At 42.2% G+C, this 25,593-nt stretch overlaps 1 protein-coding gene across 1 annotated transcript; it reads right to left on the minus strand.

Moving 5' to 3' along the window:
- Nucleotides 1-294: 294 nt before the first annotated feature.
- On the minus strand, nt 295-25,593 carry kcnj19b (potassium inwardly rectifying channel subfamily J member 19b). Its single transcript, XM_088906446.1, has 4 exons — nt 25,293-25,593; nt 24,384-25,054; nt 9,796-10,012; nt 295-2,431 (listed from the first exon to the last, which is right to left on the minus strand). Exons 1-4 carry the CDS (start codon nt 25,309-25,311, stop codon nt 1,827-1,829), a joined length of 1,512 nt encoding a protein of 503 aa, XP_088762572.1. The 5' UTR covers nt 25,312-25,593; the 3' UTR covers nt 295-1,826.

The following is a 25,593-nucleotide window of genomic DNA, read 5'->3' on the forward strand; positions in this document are numbered from 1 at the left end:
AGAGGTGCCATCCTCATACTTGGTCAAGAATGATCCTAGACAAAGAGACACCTTTCATAAAAGCAGGAGTGGGCTTCTTGATTAAAAAAGAGCACAGCTCTGAGTATTGTAAAGCACACCATGAAGCTCATCCCTGAAGCACAGAGTATACGTGCAAATGGTCATAATATTGAATGAAAGTTCCTGGTCCTGAGAGACTTTGGAAATGTGTGCTTAAACTCACAACAGTTATCTTGAGCGAGAGCAGCTTTAATGTATAAATTAATGAACAACAGGCAACAAAATATGATATGTCATTCTATACAAATATTTATTGAAAACAGCATCAGGCAAATAAATTAGTTTGATGATATTATACATAGCAAGCCATGTTTTAAGTTGTTCATTTTTAGTGATTTTGTAATGAAGGCAAAAGCTTGACCTTGTCCTGTCTTAAAGCTTTTACAAAATAAACGTAGTGTTCTTGGACTTGATAGTAATCCTAATGAAACTGGAGGGCCACAGGTGCAAATACAATGCTGAACATGTTTTTCATGCTTACCCATCACATATAAGAAAAATGCTTTCCACTCTTATGCTGTTTCAGTTCCTGTGGATACATTCAGGACTGCCTCCAAACAGACCTCAGTTCAGATGTTTTGAGATGTTTGATATTTCTTGACTCATGGCTGCTCCAGGCAAAGTGGAGCTGCACATTTATAACAGAGATAAAGTGTAGAAAGAGTTAATGAGACTTCACAGCACCTTCAATTTATTTATTGCTGCTGTCTTAGTAAACCATTGCATGAATGTGACACCCCATGGTCAAAATTGATGTACCAACACTGGTCAGGTACCAGTGTCTGTTCTTCCTTTGAAGCTGAAATCAGAAATCCTTCACATGCTTACAAGACAACCTTGGCCCTTCGAAGGGCCATGGCAGATGGAATATCCCCTTCCTTGGTGAGGAATGAGCCAGGGAGCAGCTGCAAGGGTGATGGCTGGGTGGAGGAAGTAGTGAGTAGAGGGATGGGTGAGTGGTGTTCTGGAGGGGAGCTTTTCATCAGGACATTTGTTTTTCCACAGGACAGCGGAAATGGGGGAGATTAGGGTTCAACCTTTTCCAGGACGTTTGTTTAAAAGGCCATGAAGTGAAATGAAATCAGAGTTATTTGTTAACATGCAATGCCGGCTGCCATAGAGCTAACGTCAGTCATGGCAACAGGTCACAGAATAAGTGATTTAAAATCAAGCGCCTCTACAGCCTGTCACTTAAAAGCTTTCTCCTAACACATAATTACTGCATAAACTGCCAAATTACATACTGTGAAGAGAAGTTAAAAAGTTTCTCTTCTCAAGTGCACTTTCCCTGGTTATTACTTTATTATTTTAATCCACAACCACTGTGCATTTACCTTTGGGGCTTTCTTTTCAGACATCCATTACACCTCCTGAGCTCGAGTACACTGACTCATGAGCGGAAATCATAAAGCAAACTGGAAATGAACCAAATAGCAGTACCAGCAAACTGTTTGTGCATCTCCGAGTTGGCGGGATCATTTCATCCATAGAGTCAAAGTTCATACTACAGCAGCTTAGATCACAGCAAATGGAGACAAGTCACAATTATGTAATTATGCAGTTTATTCCGACTTTTTTGAAGTGAAGTCGGTATAATTTGGCTACAGGGTTTCCTCCCGACTAAAAATCTTGCGTCTCCAACATGCACACAAGAATGAAAGAAGGATGTGGCGTCAGAGGGCTGGTACAGAGTGGCTCAATCTTCTCAGTCCCCACTTTCACTTCCCTGCGTCCGTGTTCATATTTTTGCGGGGCTGGGGGGGTCACTAAGTCAGGCGGTCCGAGTTCATCTTGCGGAGCTTGGGGGGCAGGTTGTTCTCGGGCCGGGGCCCCGGGCTGGGGGCGATGGGGATCTTCTGCTGCAGGTCGCCGGTGGACTGCGTCATGGGCTCGGCGCTGACCTTCAGGGCCTTGAGCTGGAGCCTCTCCTCGCCCTCCCCGTGGTTGGGCACGGAGCTGATGCGCTGCAGCTTGAGCGGAAGGTCGCCCGTGCTGCAGGCCTTCTCTGAGTTGTGGGAGCTCATGCGCAGCACTTTCCTCTGCAGCTCGTCCCTGCCCGAGCTCATCCTCTGCAGCTTGCTGGGCAGTCTGCCGGCCCGCTCCTCGATGGTGTCGATGCAGTCCACTGAGAAGACCCGCTCCCTGCGGCCCCTGATGTCGCCCAGCGGGGGGGTGGGCACCGGAGAGGGGAGAGACATCTTCTCCTCATACTCCTTGACGCTATAGGGAGGGGTGGGCACCTCGAACGTGGCATGGAACTGGGAGTAATCCACTCGGAAAAAGCCTTCCTCCAGAGACATGACCGGCAGGAAGCGGTGGCCCCACAACACTTCGTCCTCAGTGTATGAAGTCCTGGCCTGGCATGTCATTCCTGGAGAGAAGCCAACAACACAGGATTGGTAGAGTCTGCTCTGACATCAGGTCAGCTAACAGCTGTGGGCCATCTACTGCACCGTGATGACAGTCAGTTTTACATCATGACTATATCCTGTAACACCCGTGTGGATGGCTTGGGTGATTGTCAGTACCCCCTGCCTCTAATTGATCTGCGATTACCTAGATAGCCTCTGTGGTATCTAACCCACGACTGAAGCCCCCATCCAGCGCTCTGTCTGGAGAGTCTCTGTGCGCCTCACTGTGCTCATGCCTGGTCTAGCTCTTCCAGTATTGACCCCTGGCTCCATTTCCTGATGCCTGAGTTCTGAGAACCTCTCTGGCTTGTTGGCTTGGGGACTACCCATCACCTCGCCTGCCTGATCCCTCTCTCCAGCTCCCCGCTAATCTCCACCCTTGCCTGGGCTGACTCTCCCCCTGACCGCTGACTCATTACACAGAGCATAACTCCAGAGGCGCTTTGCACCAGTTAACAGGGTTGACTCTGAAAGCACAGCTGTTGGAAAAGCTAAAGAAATGTCTTTGATTTTCACCAAATACTATTGGAAATCAGTGAATTTTATTTTCAAATTGAAGTGGGCCAACAACAAGAACAACAAAATATTCTGAAAGTCTATTTTTCATTTCTAGTGTTTATGTTCAGATTACTACGGGAAAAAATGTTGACAGCAGAGAGAGTGCTGGCATGAAAGTGGGTCACATTGAAATACAAAAGATAATTCTGGCCATAAAAATAGTCCATTTATAGCTAGCTGTGCATACAGCTCTTATTGACCATTAATAAGAAATACCTGATAAAAACATTAACTCCCAATATGTCTGAATTGAAGACATACATAAAAGCATTATGCTTTATTAAATCCATGCAAAATACTTTTGGATTTTTAAAATAACTTATGAACTGAATAAAAATTCCACACATCCACTTCATCCTTCATCCATGCTTCCAGACAAAATCCAGCTTTATCCTTTGCAATTTGCATTTTTTTCAAAGGTTGGATATTGATCTTATTCCCACTACAAACGGGCATCCAGCAGGGACCTGACACTGCTGTTACAGCCAACAGAGCTACAGCTGGTGCCCAATCAGCCTGACAGGGGAAGCTATTGTATGCAGAACTCTGCCAGAACCTGAAATCCATTTGCTCAGTGCGCCTATGGAGAACCCCAGTCTGATGACATCATCAAACAGAAGCACGCCTCGTTTGAATGAGGAGGACCCTTGTGTGAGTGTGTGCTCTGAGTGGAGATCTCCAGCTGAACCATGTGGGTGTTGCTTCCTGTTCTCAGTGCAGGAAAAGTAAAAATTATAACACTGCGAGCTGCTGCGATGACCTGGGGAGTAGAAATTCAATATGTTTCAATTGAACTTTGCAATACTCTGATTTTTTTAACTTTAACATCTCTTTAACAAGGGACCATAAAAGACAGGAAACACAAAAGAACCATCACCGCTGAATGTAGCAGCCTCAAATTACATCGTGAGGACTGAGATTTTCATTGCTGTTATTATTCCTTCAGCCACAGACACTGAATGGAAGGAAGGGCTGACAGCTGCTTGTCGAATGAAGACTGTGCACCAGGGCAAACAAACTAACCCACATGCAAGATCATGAGGGGAATCTCTCCCTCTTTTATTTCTGAGCTCCTGATGAATTCCACTCTCTGGCTCCCTGGTGCTTGAGACCCTATATAAAAGATCCGTGTTCAATTTCCCATTGGCCCTTACCAATCATGCCCTACTTATAATCCCCATCTCTGAGCTGGCTTCATTACTCTGTTCTCCTCCCCACTAATAGCTGATGTGTGGTGAGCGTACTGGCACATCATCCAGGTGGGGCTGCAGATTGGTGGAGGTGGAGGGGATCCCCCTTACCTGTAAAGCGCTTTGAGTGGAGTGTCCAGAAAAGCACTATATAAGTGTAAGTAATTAATTATTATTAAGAGACGTGAACTGGTCCACCCAATACCTTTAATAGACACATTGTAGGCTCATTTCACTCTGCCCTGGAAGCTAGGAGAATCTAGCTTCTGGCTGTAATTATTCAAAAGACCACAGAACAGCAACACACTTTCTGCAGATATTTAAGTTTACTCAAAGCATGGGCTGGGTGTGCACTCATATTATAAAAAGACTTAATTGTTTCTGTGGTTTGTGATATTTCTTCTATCCTATATAGTGTTACAGCTATTACCACGTTCCAACACCCCAGCTAGTGCTGCTGTAACTGCATTCTGTCACAGCAGCAACATTACACAGCTATTATATAGTGCTAGATACCCTGAGGCCAAAATCGGCTGTTTGAGATTGGTTCTGAATATTATAGAATATTATAGAAGCTGTTGTATTAAGGATGGCTGTCTTTCATCTGTTATTAGTTATTAATTTGTGATCTGTGGAAAACATGAGGCTGTCTTGTTACAGATCCTACAAAAAATTATTGAAGATCTACCTGATTTTTGTTTGTGCCCACAAACAAGTTACAAAAATGGAGATCTGCATATTTCCTGTTTCACAACCCATTTTGTGTCAGCATTGAGATCAAAAGATCAAAGTGAGAAAGGTCACAAAGGAGAGGAGGTTATCCAGCTCCCTGGCTCGTTTTGTGGTTATGTTATAGTATCTTATTCATCCAAGAATCTCCTCAAACTGTTTCTTGAAAGATGCCAGAAAATAAGGATCAGTGGGTGGTAAGAACTCTTACTCAGGAGCGTGTCTTCCAGGATGACTGAGCACATGTGGTCACCCAGTGATTTAATGAGCAGCACAGTCATGTCATCTATCTGTCAGTACCGTCAGTCACCACATCTGAACCTAGTCGAGCATTCATGGGATATTCTGGAATAACATCTGCGATAGCTTTTTGCATCTCTATCAGCCAGTCCTGAGTGGCTTTCTCATGGAAGTATGTTGCTGCATTCCTCTTGCAGGAATCCAGATGCTGGTAGATTCTGTACCATGCTGCCTGATGGCCCAATTAAGTCACTGTTTTTTGCATTTTGTGTCTACTACCTGTATCTCAGTCAACATTAACATTAGTCTACAAGTGTGATTTAAGAACAGCGTTGAATACACTGAAGAGGACTACTCTTATAAGCTGGACAGACTATTGCTGTTTCTTGTGTTTGATTTAGACATATACATGATATTTTGCTTATAGACAGCTAAATGGTTTGGCTGTACTCAGCCTCTATCAATACATTTGCAGCCCGAGACACTGATATTGAAAAACTAAGCTGATGTGATGTTATGTCTTCCTTGCTGTTTCTCTCCTCTTTTTTCTGTATTGTTCTTTGACTGAAATACTGTGATGTATATTGTGCATTTCTGGAAGAAGTGCATGTGCTCTGTTGTGTTCTATAATAAATTCTGTGTTTCCTCCCTTGTCGTGCTGGGTTTTAAATAAATACAAATAAAACATCAAACAAAAATCTACTGTATGAACATAATGAATTATTATTATTGTCTGCTCCTTTTTGTGCTTGGCAATTTGCTGCCGTTGTGTGTGATCTTTAATTGAAGGCTATTCTTTTCAATCCAAAAGAGGCTACGTCACAAGCAGAGGTAAAGACTGAATGAGACAAAGCCTTAGTAATTTGTGAAAAGAGATAAAAAATGCTTCACAAGTAAAAGTAAAAGAAAACATTTCTCCAGGTGGAGCACATCAATTCAATAATTACCAAACTGTGTTTGTTTTCTGTAACTATGGTAAGACACAGTACAGCCTATTTAAAAAGCCCAAAAAGTGGTAAAAGATTCACTCCACTTTTTCTGTTGCACGTGAAAATGGAGCTATCAAATACAGAGACTGACAGACGAGGATACCTGAATAAAACTGCAAGGAGGACAAGCAGCTGCAATTGTCCTTTTAAAGTGATAATGAGGGATGCTATTACCATGAAAATGGATGGCTTTTGTGATGTGTTGGTTAAACAAAGTTCCTTTTTATAGAGTGTGGAGCCCAATGGACTGGAGGGCTGTGTAGCTGGAAGAGAAGAAAGCTATTCTTCTGCTGAGTATGAATGGATGTCCTGTTGTTTTGTTCTTCATTATCAGTCCTTGTCCCCTATCTCTCTTCTCTGCACTCCTTCAAATCCAGATGCGTTCTAATTGTGCTGTATTCACAGGAGAGGTGGATTGATCCCAGGTCACTGAAGCAATGGGCCTCCACCAGGGAATGAATAACAGCTCAACAGAAAGTGGCGCACCCACTTGAAGAAGGCCCTTCTTCAGAGCACCTGTTCATCAGCCAGCGGCAGCCGGGAGTCTCCAAGCAGGAGTCCTCCACTGGGGGTTTGGATGGGATTCAAATCGGTCAGGATAACTTCTGTTGCCCCAGAGGAAAGCCTGCCTAGATGGTAGAATCAGCCAGGATTATATTGGATTGGCAAACCAGTCTGTGGGGAGACGGCTGGCTTACCGCTGTAGGCCATGAACCCTGTATTATTTGCAACTAGACACATGGAGGTATAATGAATTAATTTAATATGATGAGTGATGGTGGTTAAGTCCTCATTCTCACATGGAGGGTAATTAGTAATGTTTGGGGATATAGGGGGCTTCCACAGTGGTAGCTGGGGAGGCTGCAAAGAAGTATTTTGTTTGTAAAACTGAGAAAATCTCTGAAATAAAGCTTCTGCACTTACTTTGACACCCATTGTGAGTTTTAATGTGTTCAGATCCTTTGAGACTATTAGATAAGTCAGGTGCCAGATCTGTAATGCAGTATGCTCCAGGTTTGTCAAGTCCAGAAAAACACCAAAACATCTTCTGTACTTCCATGAAAGGTAATAAGTCCCGAATTTCATGTCTCTTTTCTTTAAACAAACTGCAAACTTAACTCTGGAGCATGAAGCTTTGCAAATCGCCTAGCTAATGAGATTAAAAAGCACATATATTAAGCATGACTCGTTTTTAATTAAAAAGAGCAGCTCATCAGTTCTGATGGAACACTGAGTGTAGTGGGAAATGGCAGTACAAGCGTCACAGCCCACCCCAACAGCATGATTTTCTGATCTGACATGTGGCACAATAATGATTTCCTTTTCTTTGGAAATTAATTCCTTGACCTTTTCTTCCAGATTACAGTGCTTCAGAATCAATAAAGCACTTAAGAATCAGCAGTACAGATGTTATCTCCCAAACAGGTCTACAGAAGTGGAAATTGTATCCACATCAGAGGTGCAGGGAAACAGCTGCTCCATTTAATCTATCATAGGGGACTGCAATAATCAATTACAAATAAGTATATTGATACTAACTAGGGAATAAAGAATAGAGTGTTTTTTTTTCATATTGTAGATGATTTTAAAATGACTATCATAATGTAGGTTACGAGCTGAATGTAATGATGTCAAAACATCAAAAATGAAAGTCCTTACTAGTGTTTGATGTGATGTATCATATTGCATGTCTTTCAGTGTCATTCTTTTGCCTCTGCAAAAAAGTTTGCAGATCTACCGCAGATCATGTGCGAACAATGTGACAAGTCATAATTTTTATCACAGGAATTTTCTAAAAGTCATTAAAGGTGCCTAAAGCTACAAATACAGCAAGACGTCCCGAAAATGTGGAAAACACCTCAAGCCCGTAAGAAATGCCTGGAAATTTATATTGCAAGTGCTAGATGAGGGAAGAAATAGTGGAAATCTTCAAATCTTACCTTGCCGATGTTATTTTAGCAGGTATGAAACAAAAGAGCAAAAAGGCCATTTTGACCTCTTTTCTGTAATGTTAGTTGCTGATTCTGCGCAGCAGAGAGCAGCTGGAGAGTGACCAGTGATGTGAGCAGTGGCTGTGCACAAGTGGCATGCACGCAGCAGAGGATCAGCAGAGCTCTTTTGTTCTTCTCGATTATTTGTGCGGAACATGTTATCACCACGGTGTGACACAATATCCTGCTCCAGCTGTCTTTCCTGGAATCGCTGGAGCACATCGCCGTTACAGTGGAAAAAAGATTGTGAAGCACCAATTACATAACAGCCATGCAATCCCTTTGACTCCATAAAACATATCGCTTTTCCATCGCTCTTCACAGTCTTGTAAGACTGCTTGCGCTCTTTCCCAGTGCCTCTTTATTAGCCTAACAAGGTTAAAGGGTTTAGCTAAAGAATTCTGACTAGCAGGTCCGGTGCAAACAGAACAGTTCATTCTGTGCATGTCTTTGTGTAAGTCAGTGCGTTTTCCCTGTCAGCTTTCAGGGTCTTGTAAATTTGTCATCAGCTGGCTGAATATCAGTTATTATATGACACATAAAGTATCAGTGCAAGAGGTACAGCTGAGGTTGATAAAGCATAGCGAGAAATCCCTACTCTTGTGGCTTGAATTTAAAAGATCTGAAGTGGCACTGACTCTCCCTTCAAAACAAGACAGTTTCCAGAAGAGGTTCATTGTAGTCTGGCTTCAGGCAATGAAGAGAAAAGAAAATCAAGGTTTTGGCCTTGACTGTAGGCTTTATTTTAAAGAATAATGACATTTAAGAATCTATGTTAATTTTTTTTTTAATTTGGCACCACCATATTTTTTCTCCAACTCTGCTAGGACTCCTGCCCCAGCACGAGAGGTAGGACAAGTGTGGGCTGTGTTGCTTGATTTTTATCACAGGAATTTTCTAAAAGTCATTAAAGGCGTCTAAAGCTACAAATACAGCAAGACGTCCCAAAAATGTGGAAAACACCTCAAGCCCGTAAGAAATGCCTGGAAATTTATATTGCAAGTGCTAGATGAGGGAAGAAATAGTGGAAATCTTCAATCTATGCTCTGTGGTTACATAGCTCCAGTCCTGGAGAACCACAGAGATCTGCAGGGTTTCGTTCCACCTTTGCCCTCAACGACCTCACTGAGCTAATAGGCAGCTTTTGCACTTTTCAAAGGTCTTCGGCTGCTGATTCCTGGAAAACCTGCTGGATTCTGGCCCTTAGAGGCAGGATTTGTGCTGTAGCTAAACCAAACCAGGTGCTGCAGCTCACATGCTCTCCTGCCTGCCAGTCTGCCTTGGCTTTGAAGTTTCCGTGCAACAGTACAGCACCATGAGGGATAGTGGGAGCCAGTTTCATCCTGGTTTCCTCCTGAGAGCTGCTATTCCTGACCTTCTCTTAAAGAAGGATTAGCCTGCCAAACCTGTGTGTTAATTTTACATTTTCAACAAAGCACTTTTTCTCCACAGTTTACAGCTGGTTTAGGCTTTATTAGCTATGGATCTGTCAGACTTCCACTGTGCTCAACCCTACTGGTGTATCATAAATTATTTAATGCAGTACATTTGACTCTGTAGTTTCCAAAAAGCATAGAACAGAAGGGGATGATGAAGAAAGGAAAAAAGAGAGAAAGTAGCCTCTAACCTGTTGTTTCCACAATGCCTTCCAGGATAACGACGATCTCAAACTGCTCGTTCATCAGAGACCTCTGAGAGAGATCGAAGAAGGGGCTCTTGGGGTTGATCTCGTGGCAGATCGTGAGAGGCGAGACGAGGAACAACTGGTCCGCTCCTGTCCCGAAGCCCACATCCAGCTCGCACTGGTCCAGGGGGAGGAACTCGCCTTCTGGTGTCTGCCTGGACTGCAAGAAGACAAGCACAGCGATGAGTCAGAGCACAGGCCTCAGGTCTCCGCAGGAAGGAGCTGCATGCAGTTCCATCAAAATCGAAGTTCTCAGTGGGTGACGGACTAGTCTTTATGTGATGCACTCAAGCTAGACTGCACTCCAGCACCCCACATGGAATGTCTAATAGCTGTCATAATCTATAGCTAGATCTTATGTTTAAATTTCGGCAATATAAGGATATAAGATAATGATATAGAAATGTTGCAGGCCATTTAGCTCAAGTCAGATGAGCCCTTTGTGTAAAGAAGTGATCCACATGTTCAGTTCTCCATGCACTCCTACACAGTCACTGGGTCTTTGTTTCATCACTGGTCATGAAGCAGTTCTGTGGTTGACTTGGAAATAGTTGTGACAGTCATGTAGTAAAATACTTAGAAATACATGTTTGCTGTTTGGATTTTTGGATTAAGACCTTCCCCTTCAGTGGTTAAAGAACAAGGAAATATGACAGAAGCCTGCTGTATTGACCATAGATATCGCTGGACAACATTTTCAGGAACCTTTCTTGTATCTCTTCGTCATTCTACACCCCAGATAAAACCACTGCCAGGATTCAGGCATACTACACGGTGTAGAAAGGGTGTAGAATTAATTGGTAATTTATTAATTGACAAGTTTCATCGTTTTGCACGGATTTCAACTGCTCAAAGCCCCTTACCTGGGATGACATTGTGGGCAGGTCACAAAATCAGGCAGTTTCTTGCCATGCTTTTTAGAAGAGCACGATACCCAGGAAATCCTCTATTAGTACACCATTAGCTGCACTCAGTGTCTCCAGGTTCCTGGCACCATTTATTGTGAAGCTATGATGAGGTGAGTGACCTTGTTTCTGTTTACAAGGTGCTCATTTATTAGGCTGTGGCTCAGAGTGTATTTGCTTCCTCTGTGGAGTACAAGCAGATGGAGGCCCACAATACCAGGCTGGTCAACCTCCTGATCTTAGTGCATGGGAAAGGCGTATTAACACAAGGGCAAATGTTTCCCCATTCAGTGGCTAGAACACTAGCAACACAACATAAAATCCTGTACAGTATATTTAACACTTGAAGCCTAATGCTGTGTTTTGCTTGTGCTCTTTTGTGATAAAAAGGAAACTGATTTTCACACAGAAATCACAGAAATTTCCCCGTGGGTTAAACTGACTACTTATTCACTATTAAGCAATCTTTTACAACATTGTAAAACAGCCAGCAACTTCAGGCATGAAAGTGAAGAAACAGCAGCAGTTGAGCACACAGATCTTCTTTGTTATTTACTTTGTTGGATTTAATAAAAACTTCGATCCACTCACCCACAAAGGGCATCTTCAAATTCCATTATTGAAAAACAAATTAAATGACAAACTTGGTGCTTCAGGGCAGCCTTCTGTTTCTCGCTACTGGAAACAAGTGGTAGGTGTGGGTCCCAACCTCTATTTAATGTGAACCCTGTCCCTTGCATGTATTAAGTCATCCCTCAAGGATCTGGAATACTACCTTGATGCACTTCATGTGCTAAAAGACTGTAGAAAAAAAACAGTGCTCATGCTAAAGTGACTCTTTCACCTCGGGGTAACTAATCTAATCTGCCAGCATCATGGATAGTGAGAGCAGTTTAAAGAGGTACTACCCTTTAAAAAGTTCTTCTATGAACAGGTTTCTTACAACACTGCCATGATTATGAAGTGAAACAGCTGTATAATCATACTGGTTAACCAGACAGTACTAACAGCATTGAACAGGATCACTGTTGGCGTCTCCAGACCAACATCAGTCCTCAGACAGCTCTATACACTCATTTAAAAGCCAGGGCAGGTACAGCTGACCTGACTCAAAATCGTTAAGACCTGATTTACAAGTGCCATTCATTCCAGACTTTCTATCCCCATGAAAGACTCTGCTTTGTTGGGATAATTGATTCATTTTTATTTATGGCACTCAGACTTCAAATGGGAGAGCTTTTCCTTAGCATTTTTTAAGGAAAATCCCAGATGTGCCAGACCCATTGAAGCGTGAATTATTAAGGAAATAGAACCACGAAGGCCCTCTGTATGAGTGTTAGTCATATAGCCCTTCGCAGTGTGCTGATTTGGGAAATGTTTGACTTGTCATGACCAAATTATTTTCTTGAGGACATAACATTGCAGTGCGTGCTGTGAATTAATTCTAGCTGCAGTAGTTCAGTTAAAAGTTTACTGCATATCAAATAACCTGCACTCAACAATTCTAAGCTATAATAGAGTATAATCAGTCCAATATGTAAGGTAATTAAGGTAGGAAGATTTTTAACAAGAGGCTCTCAGTATGAACCCCAGCTGTGGCCCTAATTCACGTCACACTACCTGTGTTTTTAAAAACTACTTTGCTCCGTTCTTTCCACAGAATTTCAAACATTATAGTGTCTGAGATTATTGCTTTGGATAAATGTGTTTCTTAGGTGTCCAGTTAGTATTTATAACCATATTCTTGTTTGTCTTTCCTGGAAAGAAACTTAGCTGATATCCAAATTACAGTCACAGCATTAGCGAATGAATGGATCCGCAGGAAATACGAAGCAAACGCCCAAGAAAACACCTATGCAAGGGCCAAGTGTTTACTTTCAATTCCAAATGTGCTGCTCAGATAAGAACTGTCTTGTTTATAAACATGGAATAGCTGCTTTGAAGGGCCTAGTGTATAGGTTCTGTAATTACATGCATTGAGAAGTTAAACTACACTGCAAAATCAGCAGTGTTTCAAATGCAAGTGCACATCTACAGTATATTGAAAATATCACATGTTGCTGAAGTAATATTTACATAATACAGTAACACAATTTTGGTCATATGATTTATACATAAGCTTAAGCATTTCAAAGTGTAAACACTACACAATTCAATGGTGTTAATAAACTCTCATTATTAATATTGTAATGTATTAATAATGTACAGTACCTTTATCCTGAAGTGTAACTAAAAACACTGGCACTTATGAGCTGTGGGGGTCTGGATTTCTGCACCTACATTATGACTTCATAGGGAAGCTGGCAGGAGTTCTGCACTGCAGGTAAGGAGCTTTGTTGAGACCAGATCAGATACTACGATAATACAAACACCCACAGAGTTAAGAGTTGCACATGTTCAATGGCACCTGAACAACAGCTGTCTGCAGCCTCAGGGTGCACTGTACATGCAGTTAGAGAGGAGTACTAGCACCCTGTATTGTCTGCATTCATTCACTAAGACATTTTAGCTACCAGGAAAAAAATGAGAGTTTAATACATTAAGAGACACATGTATAGTTTATCAAACAATACTGATTACACTTAATAAAGCAGTGCATAACCAGGTTTCAGATGCACTGATTTCAGGACATGTCAGCAACTGCACACACTGATTAGCAGCCACTTGTATGAAAGCAGCGTTGGATGACTGTAACCTGCTGCACACCAGAAGTGCTACGTCGTTATTGTCAGTACAGTGGGACAAGAGCCTGAGACTTCCAATGGAGGGGCGGTGAAGCAGTGAACACAAGAGGGCCTCACGTCTTCAAAGAATTCTTCAAAGTGCAAGAGAGAAGCTGGTGGCATCGAGCTACATTCCCTGGTGTTTTGGAGCAACAAAAGGCTTCAAGGAGCCTGTGAAGCTGAAAAACATTAACTGGATATAATCTGTGTTTCAGACTAAGATATGATATTGTTCCATATCAGGCAGATTGCTAGGCAATTTACTGCCTGTAAAATTGTCCATGAGTGTCTGTCTACCCTTTTCATCTGTTCCCCATAACACAAAGGCAGTAAGCCAAACTCATCCATCCATCTTCCATTTTTGAATACAGCGCTGCTGGAGAGTCAGAGCCTATCCCAGTAAGCAACGAGCACAAGACATGGCACCCTGCACCCTGGATGACAGTCCATTGCAGGACACATCAGACATAATCAAGCACAACTCACAGCAGGGCCATTTTCCCAGAATCCAATTAACCTACCAGTATGTCTTTGGACTGTGGGAGGAAATCAGAGCTCCTGGAGCAAACCCACAAGAACACGAGGAGAACATGCAGATAACACCATAGGAATTGAACCCAGAGGCCCAGTGTTGTGAGACAGCAGTTCTAACCACTGTGCCACCCAGTAAGCTAAACCTTCCTAGAAAAAGGCATGAGCTGCAGTAACCTGTTATCAAATGTTGTCTTTTTCTTTTAGAAAGAGTACTGATGACCTCTTAACAATAATGACAAAGGAACACTTGAGAAAGACTTTCAGTACCTATAGATACCTGGAAATTACCTTGTTACATTCATCCTAGAAAGCCAGCCGAATTTAAAGGGCAAAGAACTTAGATCAGAGATTCTCCTCCAACAAAATTCCTGAAACAGGATGTTGACACCACTGTGCTGAAAGTCATCTTAAATTTCAACAGCCAGTTATGGTCAGCGAACACACAAAATCTTGATTTGTCTAATAGGTCTTCTTCAAACATATATATCTACAACAACACTTACAGTTTACCTGTGAATGGACATACACCTAACAGTGGACTTTGGACATTCTGTGGAAGTTGATTAAGAACCGATACACAAATTGAACCCAGAGGATGGGTGTTGTCTCAGCGTGTCAGAATTTACTGCACCCCAGCTGCTGCTATGGAACCTGCAACCAGCCACGGAGCTATATTTCTACTGTGATAAGGTCCCAGCTGTTGTCCTTGTGCAGAATCTTCAGCGCCCTTGTCTCTCAAACAAGTATTCAAATAAGACTCCATTTTGTCTTCTGTTGGTTTAAGGATATCTCATTACTGGAATTCCTTTGTTCTAAAACCTATTTCGATTTTTCATTTGTATTTTTACACTGTTGTACCCACAGAGGTCAGATATACTGACAGATCCACATGTAGGATTTATACTGGCACCCTCTAGGTCCTCATTACATACATATATACAGTAGCTGCACACACAGATAGAAATGTGATAGATCGGTCCCTAAGGGGAGAACAGCAGCTGTTGGAAAATTGCATTTTTTTGTGTTGTGTTTTCAAAACAAAGAAAGACAGTCCTTTGATAGACTTGATGGATGCGAAGTAGAAAACAATCCTGAAACAAAGAACATTCTTCTTCGGGAGCTGCTTTTCTCTGAGAGTCACCACCTCAGCACCTCAGAACTCTGGAGCTGCGACTACAAACACAACCTTCAACACAGCAAAATGAATTCCAGTGCTCCTGATATTTCTACCCCAGGAGGCACAGTGGCTCAGTAGTAAGCACTGCTGCCTTGCAGTACTTAGTCTTTTTGTGGGTTTCAGATTCTTTCAGGTGCTCTGGTTTCCTCTCACAGTCCAAAGACATACTGGGAGGTTAATTGGCTTCTGGGAAATGGGCTCTGGTGAGTGTGTGTGCCCTGTGATGGACTGGTGTCCTGTCCAGGGTGTCCCCTTCCTTGCACCCGCTGCTTGCAGGAATAGGATCTGACTCTCCTGTGGCCCCGAATTGTAAGAGGTTTTTAGAGAATGGATGAATGGATTTTCTGCCCTATTGTCCTGTAGCTCAGGATTCAGACAAAAATGGAAAACTGCACCTCTTGGTCTCATTTCTGTGAGAAAGTAGAGAAGTGTCACAAAAGCCGACACGTTAAACATCTTGTGCATAGCCCACATTTTTTCTTTTTCGAACAGAAGGGTGCCAGATGGTTCTGTTGATATGTGCTCATGCGTTTTAAAACACATTAAAGGATAAAAAAAGTGTTTTTGTGTTTTTCTGATCCAACACAAAAAAGCAACGTGCAAAGCTAGCCAATTTAATATGAAACCCTGGAAGGCCAATCCAACAGCTTTAGTTTTCTGTTTTTCAGAATGAAGTCCCTTACCTTTAATTCACTTTCATTTGCACTGAATATCCCCCAGCATATATACTCCATATGGAGTTTATAACAGAAACTCGGGAGGAAGGTTAGATACCATTCCAGTCATCTTTGTATACAAATCTCCCACCCTAGTGCTTCTGGGCTGCTATTCCCCCAGCTAGGCAAGTCACGACAAATACTTTATACATAATTCATCTCTCCATTGCATTCAAGTGAACTACTCATAGAGCATTAACGGCTGTATTCAGGTACGCAGTTTGGTCATGTAAGAAAATGGGACAAATATTTACAACTGCAGTAATTTGGCCTGTTAACAACATTACACATATGATTAGTTAACTCCCCAGCCAGTTCCCTTTGATGGCTGTTTATTAGGGATACAACTATTTTAGGGTCATAACTGTTGCCGCGGTGATACAGTACCTGGGCTTGCAGTGCAATAGGGATAAGATGCTGGTGTCTGGCTGTCATGCTTTTTCAGGTTCAGTATATGAGACTTCATGGCAAAGATTTAAGAAGAAACTGAGGCTGGACTGGGATGATATAACTACCACCTCCGTTTCTGCCCAAACTGCCAGTACAAAACCAGTAATGGCACTTTTACCTCTGCTGCCTTCTGAGGGAAACAGACAATTCTGTCTTTGTTAGTTCTTCATAATTGCTGACTGATTTGAGAATGCTGCCACGTTAACCCATCACAGTACCACTATATTTAGATATTTTATAGAAATATCTATAGCTATTATAGTCTATCTAAATGGTTGCATTTAAAAGCTTTCAAAGCTTTTAATCTTTGAATTGAAATACATTGGTTGGGGAAATAACTGTAAATAAAATGTATCTGGTGTAGTTCTGCTTGAAAACCCTGTTTCCCTGATTTCACATCATTGAAACACACCATCACACATTACAGAAAAACAGTTTTGACAACAGTTTTATACAAAGTTTGGTTTTACCATGTTTACACTGACATGAATTTGGGGATTTTATCATTGAAGTTTCTACAAAGAGAAATTTCTGCAAAATTAAATATTAATTAAATGTCAATCTGGTAACCCAGGGATTTTTATTAAGAAGAAAATGTAAAAACCGCTGTAGGAGGTCTGATTTCACAGAGACAGGAAACTGGGATATCCCTATCAACCATAAATTTGTTCAGCACATTAAAGTGTCTTGGGGAGTCCTTGATCAAATTAAACAAACCTTGCTCACTGAAACATTGCTAATCCAATCAGCATGACAACACGCACTCCCAAAGGAAAGCCTAATGGAGATTCATTATTAACACCTGAAACCTCCATTAGCATAAGCCTTTAATAATGCCAAAGTATTTCCCTTTCTAAACCACGGGCAAATTCACCCTCAGTGGCTCATTGTGTTCATTGTTAAACACTGCTGCTCGCTGTGCAGATTGCTGCTGCTGCAGAACAAAGACCCTGCCTGCAGTGATAGAACACTGCAGCCTGTGTGGAATAACGCTAAGTGCAAAATGAAATTAATTTGGATTGTTTCATTCCAAGCATTTCCTAAATAATGCAGCATGTCAGTATCCAAGTTTGAATGCAGAGAATAGCACTTACAGCTTCAGACCAAACTGCTTAATTCAGCAGAACATCTTTACTACCGTTTTCTAGGATGAATGAGATTCAAATCAAGGTAGAACACAATTAAATAAGATAAAGAAAACAATATCTGTTACCTTTAATACATCAGTGAATAACAGTATTTCATTTAAGGAATGATAAGGTATAGGTGGCCTGCAGACAAAAGCATTATCACTCTTGATAAACAGGCCATATTGTTTCCTTACTGGTAATTTTCTACCAGTAGTAAATTTACCAGAGTAAATACAAACACCCACTCAATCGGCAATATCCATTGTGTGTTACCTTGTACATGATTAAGTGGGAGAGATTGTACAAAACTAGCAAGTGATACCTGGTGTCAAAAGAAGTGAACGTTACAGAGGCTTTGTTTCCAGCTGTTACACACTGCATGTTGAAGATGGTTTCTATTTATGACAAATAGCATTGAAGACTCCTGTGACATTAACCAACATCATTTAGTAATTGACCAAATTACTTAGATGAAGATGATTCATACATCCATCTGCTTTCTAACTCAGGGTCACGTGGAAGACAGAGATGATCCCAGCAAGCAAAGGGCGCAAGGCAGGATATATCCTGTACAGGACTTGCAGATACAAACACGCACAAACACTCACACCAGGACCAGCTCTCCAGTCCTGCAGCCCTGGGCTCAGCACTGGACCTGGGGTGCTGCCTGCGTGGGGTTTGTATGTTCACCCCATGTTCGTGTCGGTTTCCTCCCGGTGCTCCAGTTTCCTTGCACAATCCAGAAACATACAGGTTGGTTCATTGGTTTCTGGGAAAACCGGCCCTGGTGTGTGAGTCTGTTTGTTTGTGTCGACAATATTGCAATAGACTGTTGTCCCATCTGATTTGTATCCTGCCTTGCGCACAGTGCTTGCTGGGATAGGCTCTGGCTCCCCTGCGACCCTGAATTGGAAGAGCCGGTTAGAAAATGGATGGATGCTCATCTCTTTCGTTTCCAGATGGACTCCTGCTAAGTCAAATAGCCTTCATGCAGGACTGTGGACAGGGAATTCCACAGGAAGTAGGGACAGACTGTTCCAGAACGGTGACTAGGACTAGGAGCATCTTAAATCTTTCTCCTCCAGAACCTGAACCACCTCTGGAACAGACTGGGTGGGAACCAGCTGCTGTTTCCTCACCCCTGCCGCACCATCCCATCAGAAATCACCACCCTCGCAGTGAGAGGTGAGTCACCTGCTTTGACAGGCCATGGAGAGATTTACTTTTTCAAATAAGCCTGTCGATGGTAAGACTTTGTCAACTGAAATTGATATTTTTGTGAAATAGTCCAATGCCTTGGAAAGACTAGTAAGGTATAAACCTGGTGAAACACCCTACAGTCACACAGCTCTGGAGTTCTGTGTTCAATTCCAGCTGTCTGTAGGGAGTTTGCATGTTCTCTGTCAGTATAGTTTGATTTGTTATGCTAAATTGCCCATCTGGACGGGTTCCTACCATGTGTGAATAAAACAATGCTCAGCAGCTGAACAATTCAAGCTATTCCAAACAATTGTTCCTAATTTGATATCTGCCGTTTATAGTTATGCAACTTCTAGTCCAGGGGGAACAGTGCCACTTGCTGGGCACAAAACAACAGTCGCACAAGCATGTCTGGTATATACATCACCTATTCAATTACAGTCCTGGACAGACCAAGCCATGCTGACCTCCGAAAGCTGATTATATCTGGCTTCACAGTGCAGCACAATCTCGCCACCAGCAACAAAAGGCACATGCTTATGGCAGTACTCATTTAGAATTATATTACTCTATTATTAGCATAAGGAAAACAATCTTGTCATCTCTTGGGTACATTATTTAAAATGCTTCAGTGCCATGGAAACCTTGGGTGCTTTAAAACAATAAATTAAAGAAAAGGTAATATTGCTGCTTTTTTGTACTTTCATTGAACATTGTTTGTCCAAACAAACTCTTCTTCATGCAGTGGTAGCTACAGAGCTTGATCTTTCTGAACAAATCAGTCTTTGTCACAGTTTGATCAGGCCTGTTGTCTTAGGGTTTTACTTCACGTCTTCTCTCCTAGCTTCAGCTGATCCCTGTTGCACCTATCGCAGGCTTTCCGGACCAACTACTCAACCAAAGAAAAATTGTTTCTCAAAGGACTTATAGTTGCCTCCCAGCAAAATAAATAACCCACATGGTTACCTGTGTCGTACTGTAGTTTCCTTGTTTATTAATTATTCAATTTTCTTTGTGCTTCATGTCATATGCCTTTCGGATTTTGAAGGCTTTACAGATCTAGAAATGTTACCGTTCTGTGATTATCTCTTGCGATATTTCTGCATAGCAGACGTGATCTGAACAATCTTGTCAGGCACCAATCTTGTTCAGATCCAAATGCCCGAGCCCCATTGCTCAGCAGTGCTCTGACCTGACTTGCTGTCAGAAGGTACAGGCGATAGTGCACACTCCAAGTCTTCTGCCCTTCTGCACTCTGCAAGGCATACTATAAAAGGGAACATTCAGAGAGAGACTCGGGGAACTAGAACTACAATGCCTGAGAGCCTGTGGGACAAACTTGCATTGCAATTTTATTGCTGGCTTCAAACACTCTGTGCATCCTGATGGGGAGGAAAAGTATTTTTATGGAACAACGGCCCAGATTCTTTCTTTCCAAGCCAGAAGAGAGGAATTCTCTTTTGTCACTATATATTTTTTCTTTTCTTTTCACTCCTGCTTTGTGTATTACACATGCAATCTGTTTTTTTCTAAAAAAAAAACAAGTTTTATAAACGCTTTAGCAACTGAACTGTAGTATGTAATTATTATTATATTATTTAACATTTAAGATGTTACCCAAATAAATATATAAAAAAGATTTTACGAAGTATATGTTTTTTACAAATCTAATCAAAAGAACTTATCAATATCAAAAGGAAGAAAGGGAAACAAGATCTGAAACTCTGTCTGTATATACATACTATCATCTTTATGAAAAAAGAAAGGATTTTGAGAAGAAAGGGAGTTGAAATGCCAGCTTTATCTGAAGCACAGTGCTATGTGTAAAGAACTCAGAAGGCATCCTTCTACAGTATTACAGCATGTCAGTGGCAAAAACTTCCATTTGCACCTGGAGACAGTGATCTCTCAGGTCCACTGATGCTCTTGTTCTGTGAAGAAGATGCAGTTGGCCATGTTTCAGTCCGCTCCTCACAGTGTAGAAGGATTGAAACAAGATGGAAGACATTCACATGAACGAAGAATGAATAGTGAAACAGGAACCAGAGGACACAAGTTGAAACTACATGGAAGCACATTTAAAACCAAGCACAGACATTACTTCTTTACACAGAGGGTGGTGGAAGCGTGGAACAAACTACCCAGCTATGTTGCTGAAGCCGATACTCTGACTATTTTCAAGAAAAAGGGATTCTTGGATCAATGACCCACTAACCACCAAACAGGGCAGACGGGCCATTTAGCCTCCTTTCATTTGTAACCCTTCTTACATTATACCAGGTCTTGTTAATTATACAGAAAGCATTTATCATCAAGACGCCTGTCCAGGAAAACTGAACACTGGTGGTGTAGGAACTGTGGGAAAGGGAAGGTTGCTTACTTAACGGATAATTTCATTTTCATCTCATTTTAAATGCACAGGATATAAATGTTTCAGTAAGCCAAAAGCTCCCATAGCACAGATAAGCTCCTTGTGATCACGGTGGACTTTCAAGTTCAATACTTTACTGCCATGACACCTGGGTGCATGGAGTTTGGTTTAGTGACATACAAAACAAACAGAGCCAGTAATAAACAGCATCAGCCAAACACATCTACACATACTATCCTGAACACACCAGTAATTAGATAATTAACAGTCAGACCAGATAAAATAACAATATGCCACGCACAGATTTCAAAGTCAAGGTACTGAGCTCAACTCACAGCCTCCTGGTAGGTTCTGTTCTGAAACCTAGTAACCCTTATGTTGATAAACCTACCAATTCTTGCTGCATGTGTTTTTTTTAGTGTTTCTCAATGTCCAGGAGTTATTTAAGGCCTTAGTGTTGGTGAGAAATGTCTTTTACTTTCCCTTTCCTCATCTTTATTCTATGGGTTGACTTTGGAAATGAAGCACAATGTTCTGTTACTGTTTTTCATTAGTCCAGACTGGTAATGGGCTGTGTGTCTCTTTTCCTTGCTTCATTTATACCCTATTACACTGCTATGTCTTCAATCTCAGAAGTATTAATGTGTCGACAGCTGTTTACACTACATTGTCCCCAGAGCCCTAAATTAAAGCATTTTTCATGCCCCGTTTGAAACAATAAAATAAGAAAAAAATAATAATTTAAGTTAAGCTACGCCTTGTCAATAGAAAGGGAACCAAAAGGAATATTAATGTTCTGCTATTTAAAAAAATATTATTTGTAGTCAAGCATATTTTTGCAATGTCTATAATAAATAGTTGGCTTATCTCACATGTTTTATTGGTTCTCCCTTAGCCCTTCTGTGCTTGGTCTCACCCAAATTAAATCACAGCTCAATGATGAGAGTCTAGGGAGTGATAAATGGGACAGACGCCTCTTGTAATGAAATAAGATGAAGGAATGTGCCTTCTGCCAGGGACAGAGGCCTTCTTCTTTTTATTAGATGAAAAGCAATAAGCAGATATCTGACCATATCTCTGTGTTGCTAGGATCCTAACAAGATACACGTTTCTTAAGGAATCTGAAATTGAATTGAGCTTGGAGGGTGAGCCTCATGGGTCTATACAATGTCAAATGTTTTTAAAAAGGAGTCATGTCTTTTCACAGAGAGTTGTAGGAGTATGAAACAAGCTACCACGCCATGTTGTTGAAGCCAGTAATCTGGCCCTTTTCAGGGCACAGCTGGATGAGATCCTCAGATCAATATTCTTTGACCTTTCATACGTGTCACAATTTTCCCAGAAGCCAATTAACCTACCAGTATGTGTTTGGACTGTGTGTGGAAACCAGACCACAAAGAAGAAACCCATACGATCTAGGGGAGAACATGCAAACTCCACATAGACAGTACCCCAGAACTGAACTTGGGGACTCAGCAATGCTAACCACTGTGCCACCCCCTTCTGAAATCCTCAGCTTGCTAAGCAGGCCCGACACGTAGAGGTGTTGCGGAATGTACCGGACTCACTGAGGCTGCAGGAGACTGGAGCTTACTCGCTGCTCCGCGCTTGCAGTTCCTGGAACACCGCGCCTGCAGAGCTGAAGGCGGCCGCGTTTTCTCGCCGATCTCAGCTGAATCGAGCTGCGCGTATAACCGATTTCCGTCTAAGGTTATACACAGATATAAATCAGATATCACAGCGCCCTGCTATGGCCTAGCCGACTATGTCACTAAACTTTATTTTTTGTTAATATTCCGTTTATGTCAGCCTTCTCCAGGTGAAACAGTACCTGTATAAAAACAGAGAGCTGTATGTTTTAGGAGATTTTTGTGGCGAAAACCACATAATGACATGAAAATTACATTTAAGAAAGGTCATTAGTTTGTATTTCTTATTATACTTACAAATGATGGTAGTATTCTTAGTAGCCTTATTAGACACTGTTAACGAAATATTTCTGATTTTTTTTTTCTGTGAAAAACTCTAAGACCACAAAATGGTATAGTTCCAGAGAAAACCGCACGGACCAATTGCGAAAAACATATCGATCCTATCGATGCTGACATCTAATTTCCAGGGATGGAAGTTAACTGATTCATAGAAATCTATATCGTTTTCTTAATCTATCCACCGTGCTCTCATATCGTTGGAGAAAGCAGAAACGATAAACACAAAGATATATTCCCCCACCTCATCGGGACGGTGTGAAGTACTAATCATACATTACGACAAATCCATTATGCTGTCAATACAACTCCAGTTACAGATGCGCTGGGTTATACTGGATAGCGCTGGTCAAATGAGTCTTCCCGAGGAACGATTTCCCTTCACGGTAATTGACAAATCACCGTCATTAAAATTACGTTCATTTGTCTTTCTCTAGGCAAACTGGTGAACTTAACATGGCACGGGACAAATGCTTACATAGCGATGTTTAGCTGTGCCTTCACTGTGATTAATGCGTTGACGCGGTAAACGCTGTAAAAAGCAACACAGCCCTCAGACCTCGGAGTGGCAGCTTCGGCTCCTCGCTTTTTGATTAAGACGTTGAGTTAGACTTTGTTTCTAAGAGGAAAAGAAGTCTGATATTCAATAAATGTAATTTCTTTAACAGATGTAGGTTTGCACAATAGTGTAAAACAACTATTGAAGATTGGTAACTTGGGATATTTTGCATGGAAGCGCTTGGAGGCTTTGCAAATAAACCTATAACCACTTGTTGCTGTTGGTGTAATGATGCCGTCTTCATTTTACCGCACAGGTGATAACTGTAACCATTTATTTATAGAATAATTTATAATTAATGCGCTACTGCTGTGTTCAAGACTAATGAATTATGTATTCGGAGATGTAGTGCGCGCCCTTCATTGCGTTTCAATGCAATTAAAATCATTATGTATTTAACACTACAAAATAATAAACTTTATATGGCGCCTTGAAAGGTGGCTTCCCAAAGCGCTTTACAGAAAAAAACACAATGAAAGGAGACAATAGAATGACACAGGTAAGGGTTTGGAATAAAGGAGGAATTTATGTTACGTTATATTTAAAATCATTGTTTTAAAAAGGTAATGCGATTGAAACGTTAAATATCCATTAAAGTCCTTTTGGGGGTTTATTATTATTATTATTATTATTATTATTATTGTAGAAGAAGAAGAACGATGGCGTTAGTGCAGTTGCTGCTGTTGTTAACTGCACTAATTATTCTGTTTGATTTCACAGTTAAGCAAGAAAGGCGCGTGTCGCGCTGGCCGAGCACGGAAAGTTCACATCCTCTTACCTTTATAAGTTTGCATCGGATCTGAGCGGACACCATATGGCTGTTCCTCAGGTTGCCCACCCGGAACATGAGGCACAGTTTGCCGTCGCGCTGCGAAATCACAGCGTCCTGACTGAACATGAGAGTCTCGGCGCGTTTCTTGGGCTGAGACATCTTGATGAACATGCAGCCGATGAGAAAGGCGTCCACGATGGAGCCCAGTAGGGACTGGAACAGAAAGAGGATGATGCCCTCGGGGCACTTCTCCGTGATGTAGCGGTAGCCGTAGCCTATGGTGGCCTCGGTCTCGATGAAGAACAGGAAAGCCGAGGGGAAGTTGTAAACATTGGCCACGCAGGGCGTGTAAGTGGCGTCGTGGCCCTGGTTGAGATCCCCTCGGATGTAGGCGATGATCCACCACATGGAGGCCATGACCAGCCAGGCTATGGTGTAGGTGAGGATGAAAATGAGGAGGTTCCACCTCCATTTGAGGTCAACCAGGGTGGTGAAGAGGTCCGAGAGGTATCTGCTGGTCTCCCCCCCGAGGTTCCCGTGCTGGACATTGCACCGCCCGTTCTTCTCCACAAACCTCTGGCGCTTCTTCTTGGCCGGCGCGGTGTACGTCGTGTCTCTGGAGGTGTTCACAACTTGGTAGTCTTCTCCGAATTTCCTCCTTAGCGCTGACATGCCTTCTACGGGAATAGAAAACAGCAATTAAAACCCACAGCCCTAAAACTCACACCATCTGCTCTTCAAGCCCAGCAGAAAAAAACAACAACAACAAAACAAGCGCTTCAGTTGTTAAACGTTATCCATGAGCGTCGTTTCCCTTTCAGTGGGCGAACGGCGACTCCTCGCACAGTAAGGGACCGTCCAGAGCATGTCAGTAGTGTCCCGCACAGTAACACGGAATGCCTCACAGCCTTATACCTCTTCCATCAACTTTCATATCCAGACACTGGCGCTTCAGGACTCGCCAAAAGGTGGGAACATCGATGCTCCTCGGAGAATGTGCGCGGTTGTCCTGCCTCTCTCCCGTCACCTCTGCGCTCTGGGTGCGCTCTCGCTCTGCCCGTGAAGCGGCATGTCTGGCGGCGGGCGCAGCCTGAAGCCCCGGTCCGGAGACACTGCTGGGGAACCGCTGTCCTTCACATGCGAGTGGCGCTGAGCACGGGGAACGGGGCAGGCTTGGGGGGTGGGGGCGCTCGCTCGCCTTGGCTTCCCATCCAAT

The sequence above is a fragment of the Atractosteus spatula genome, chromosome 26, assembly GCF_055471065.1.
Source record: "Atractosteus spatula isolate fAtrSpa1 chromosome 26, fAtrSpa1.hap1, whole genome shotgun sequence".
Lineage (NCBI taxonomy): Eukaryota > Metazoa > Chordata > Actinopteri > Semionotiformes > Lepisosteidae > Atractosteus > Atractosteus spatula.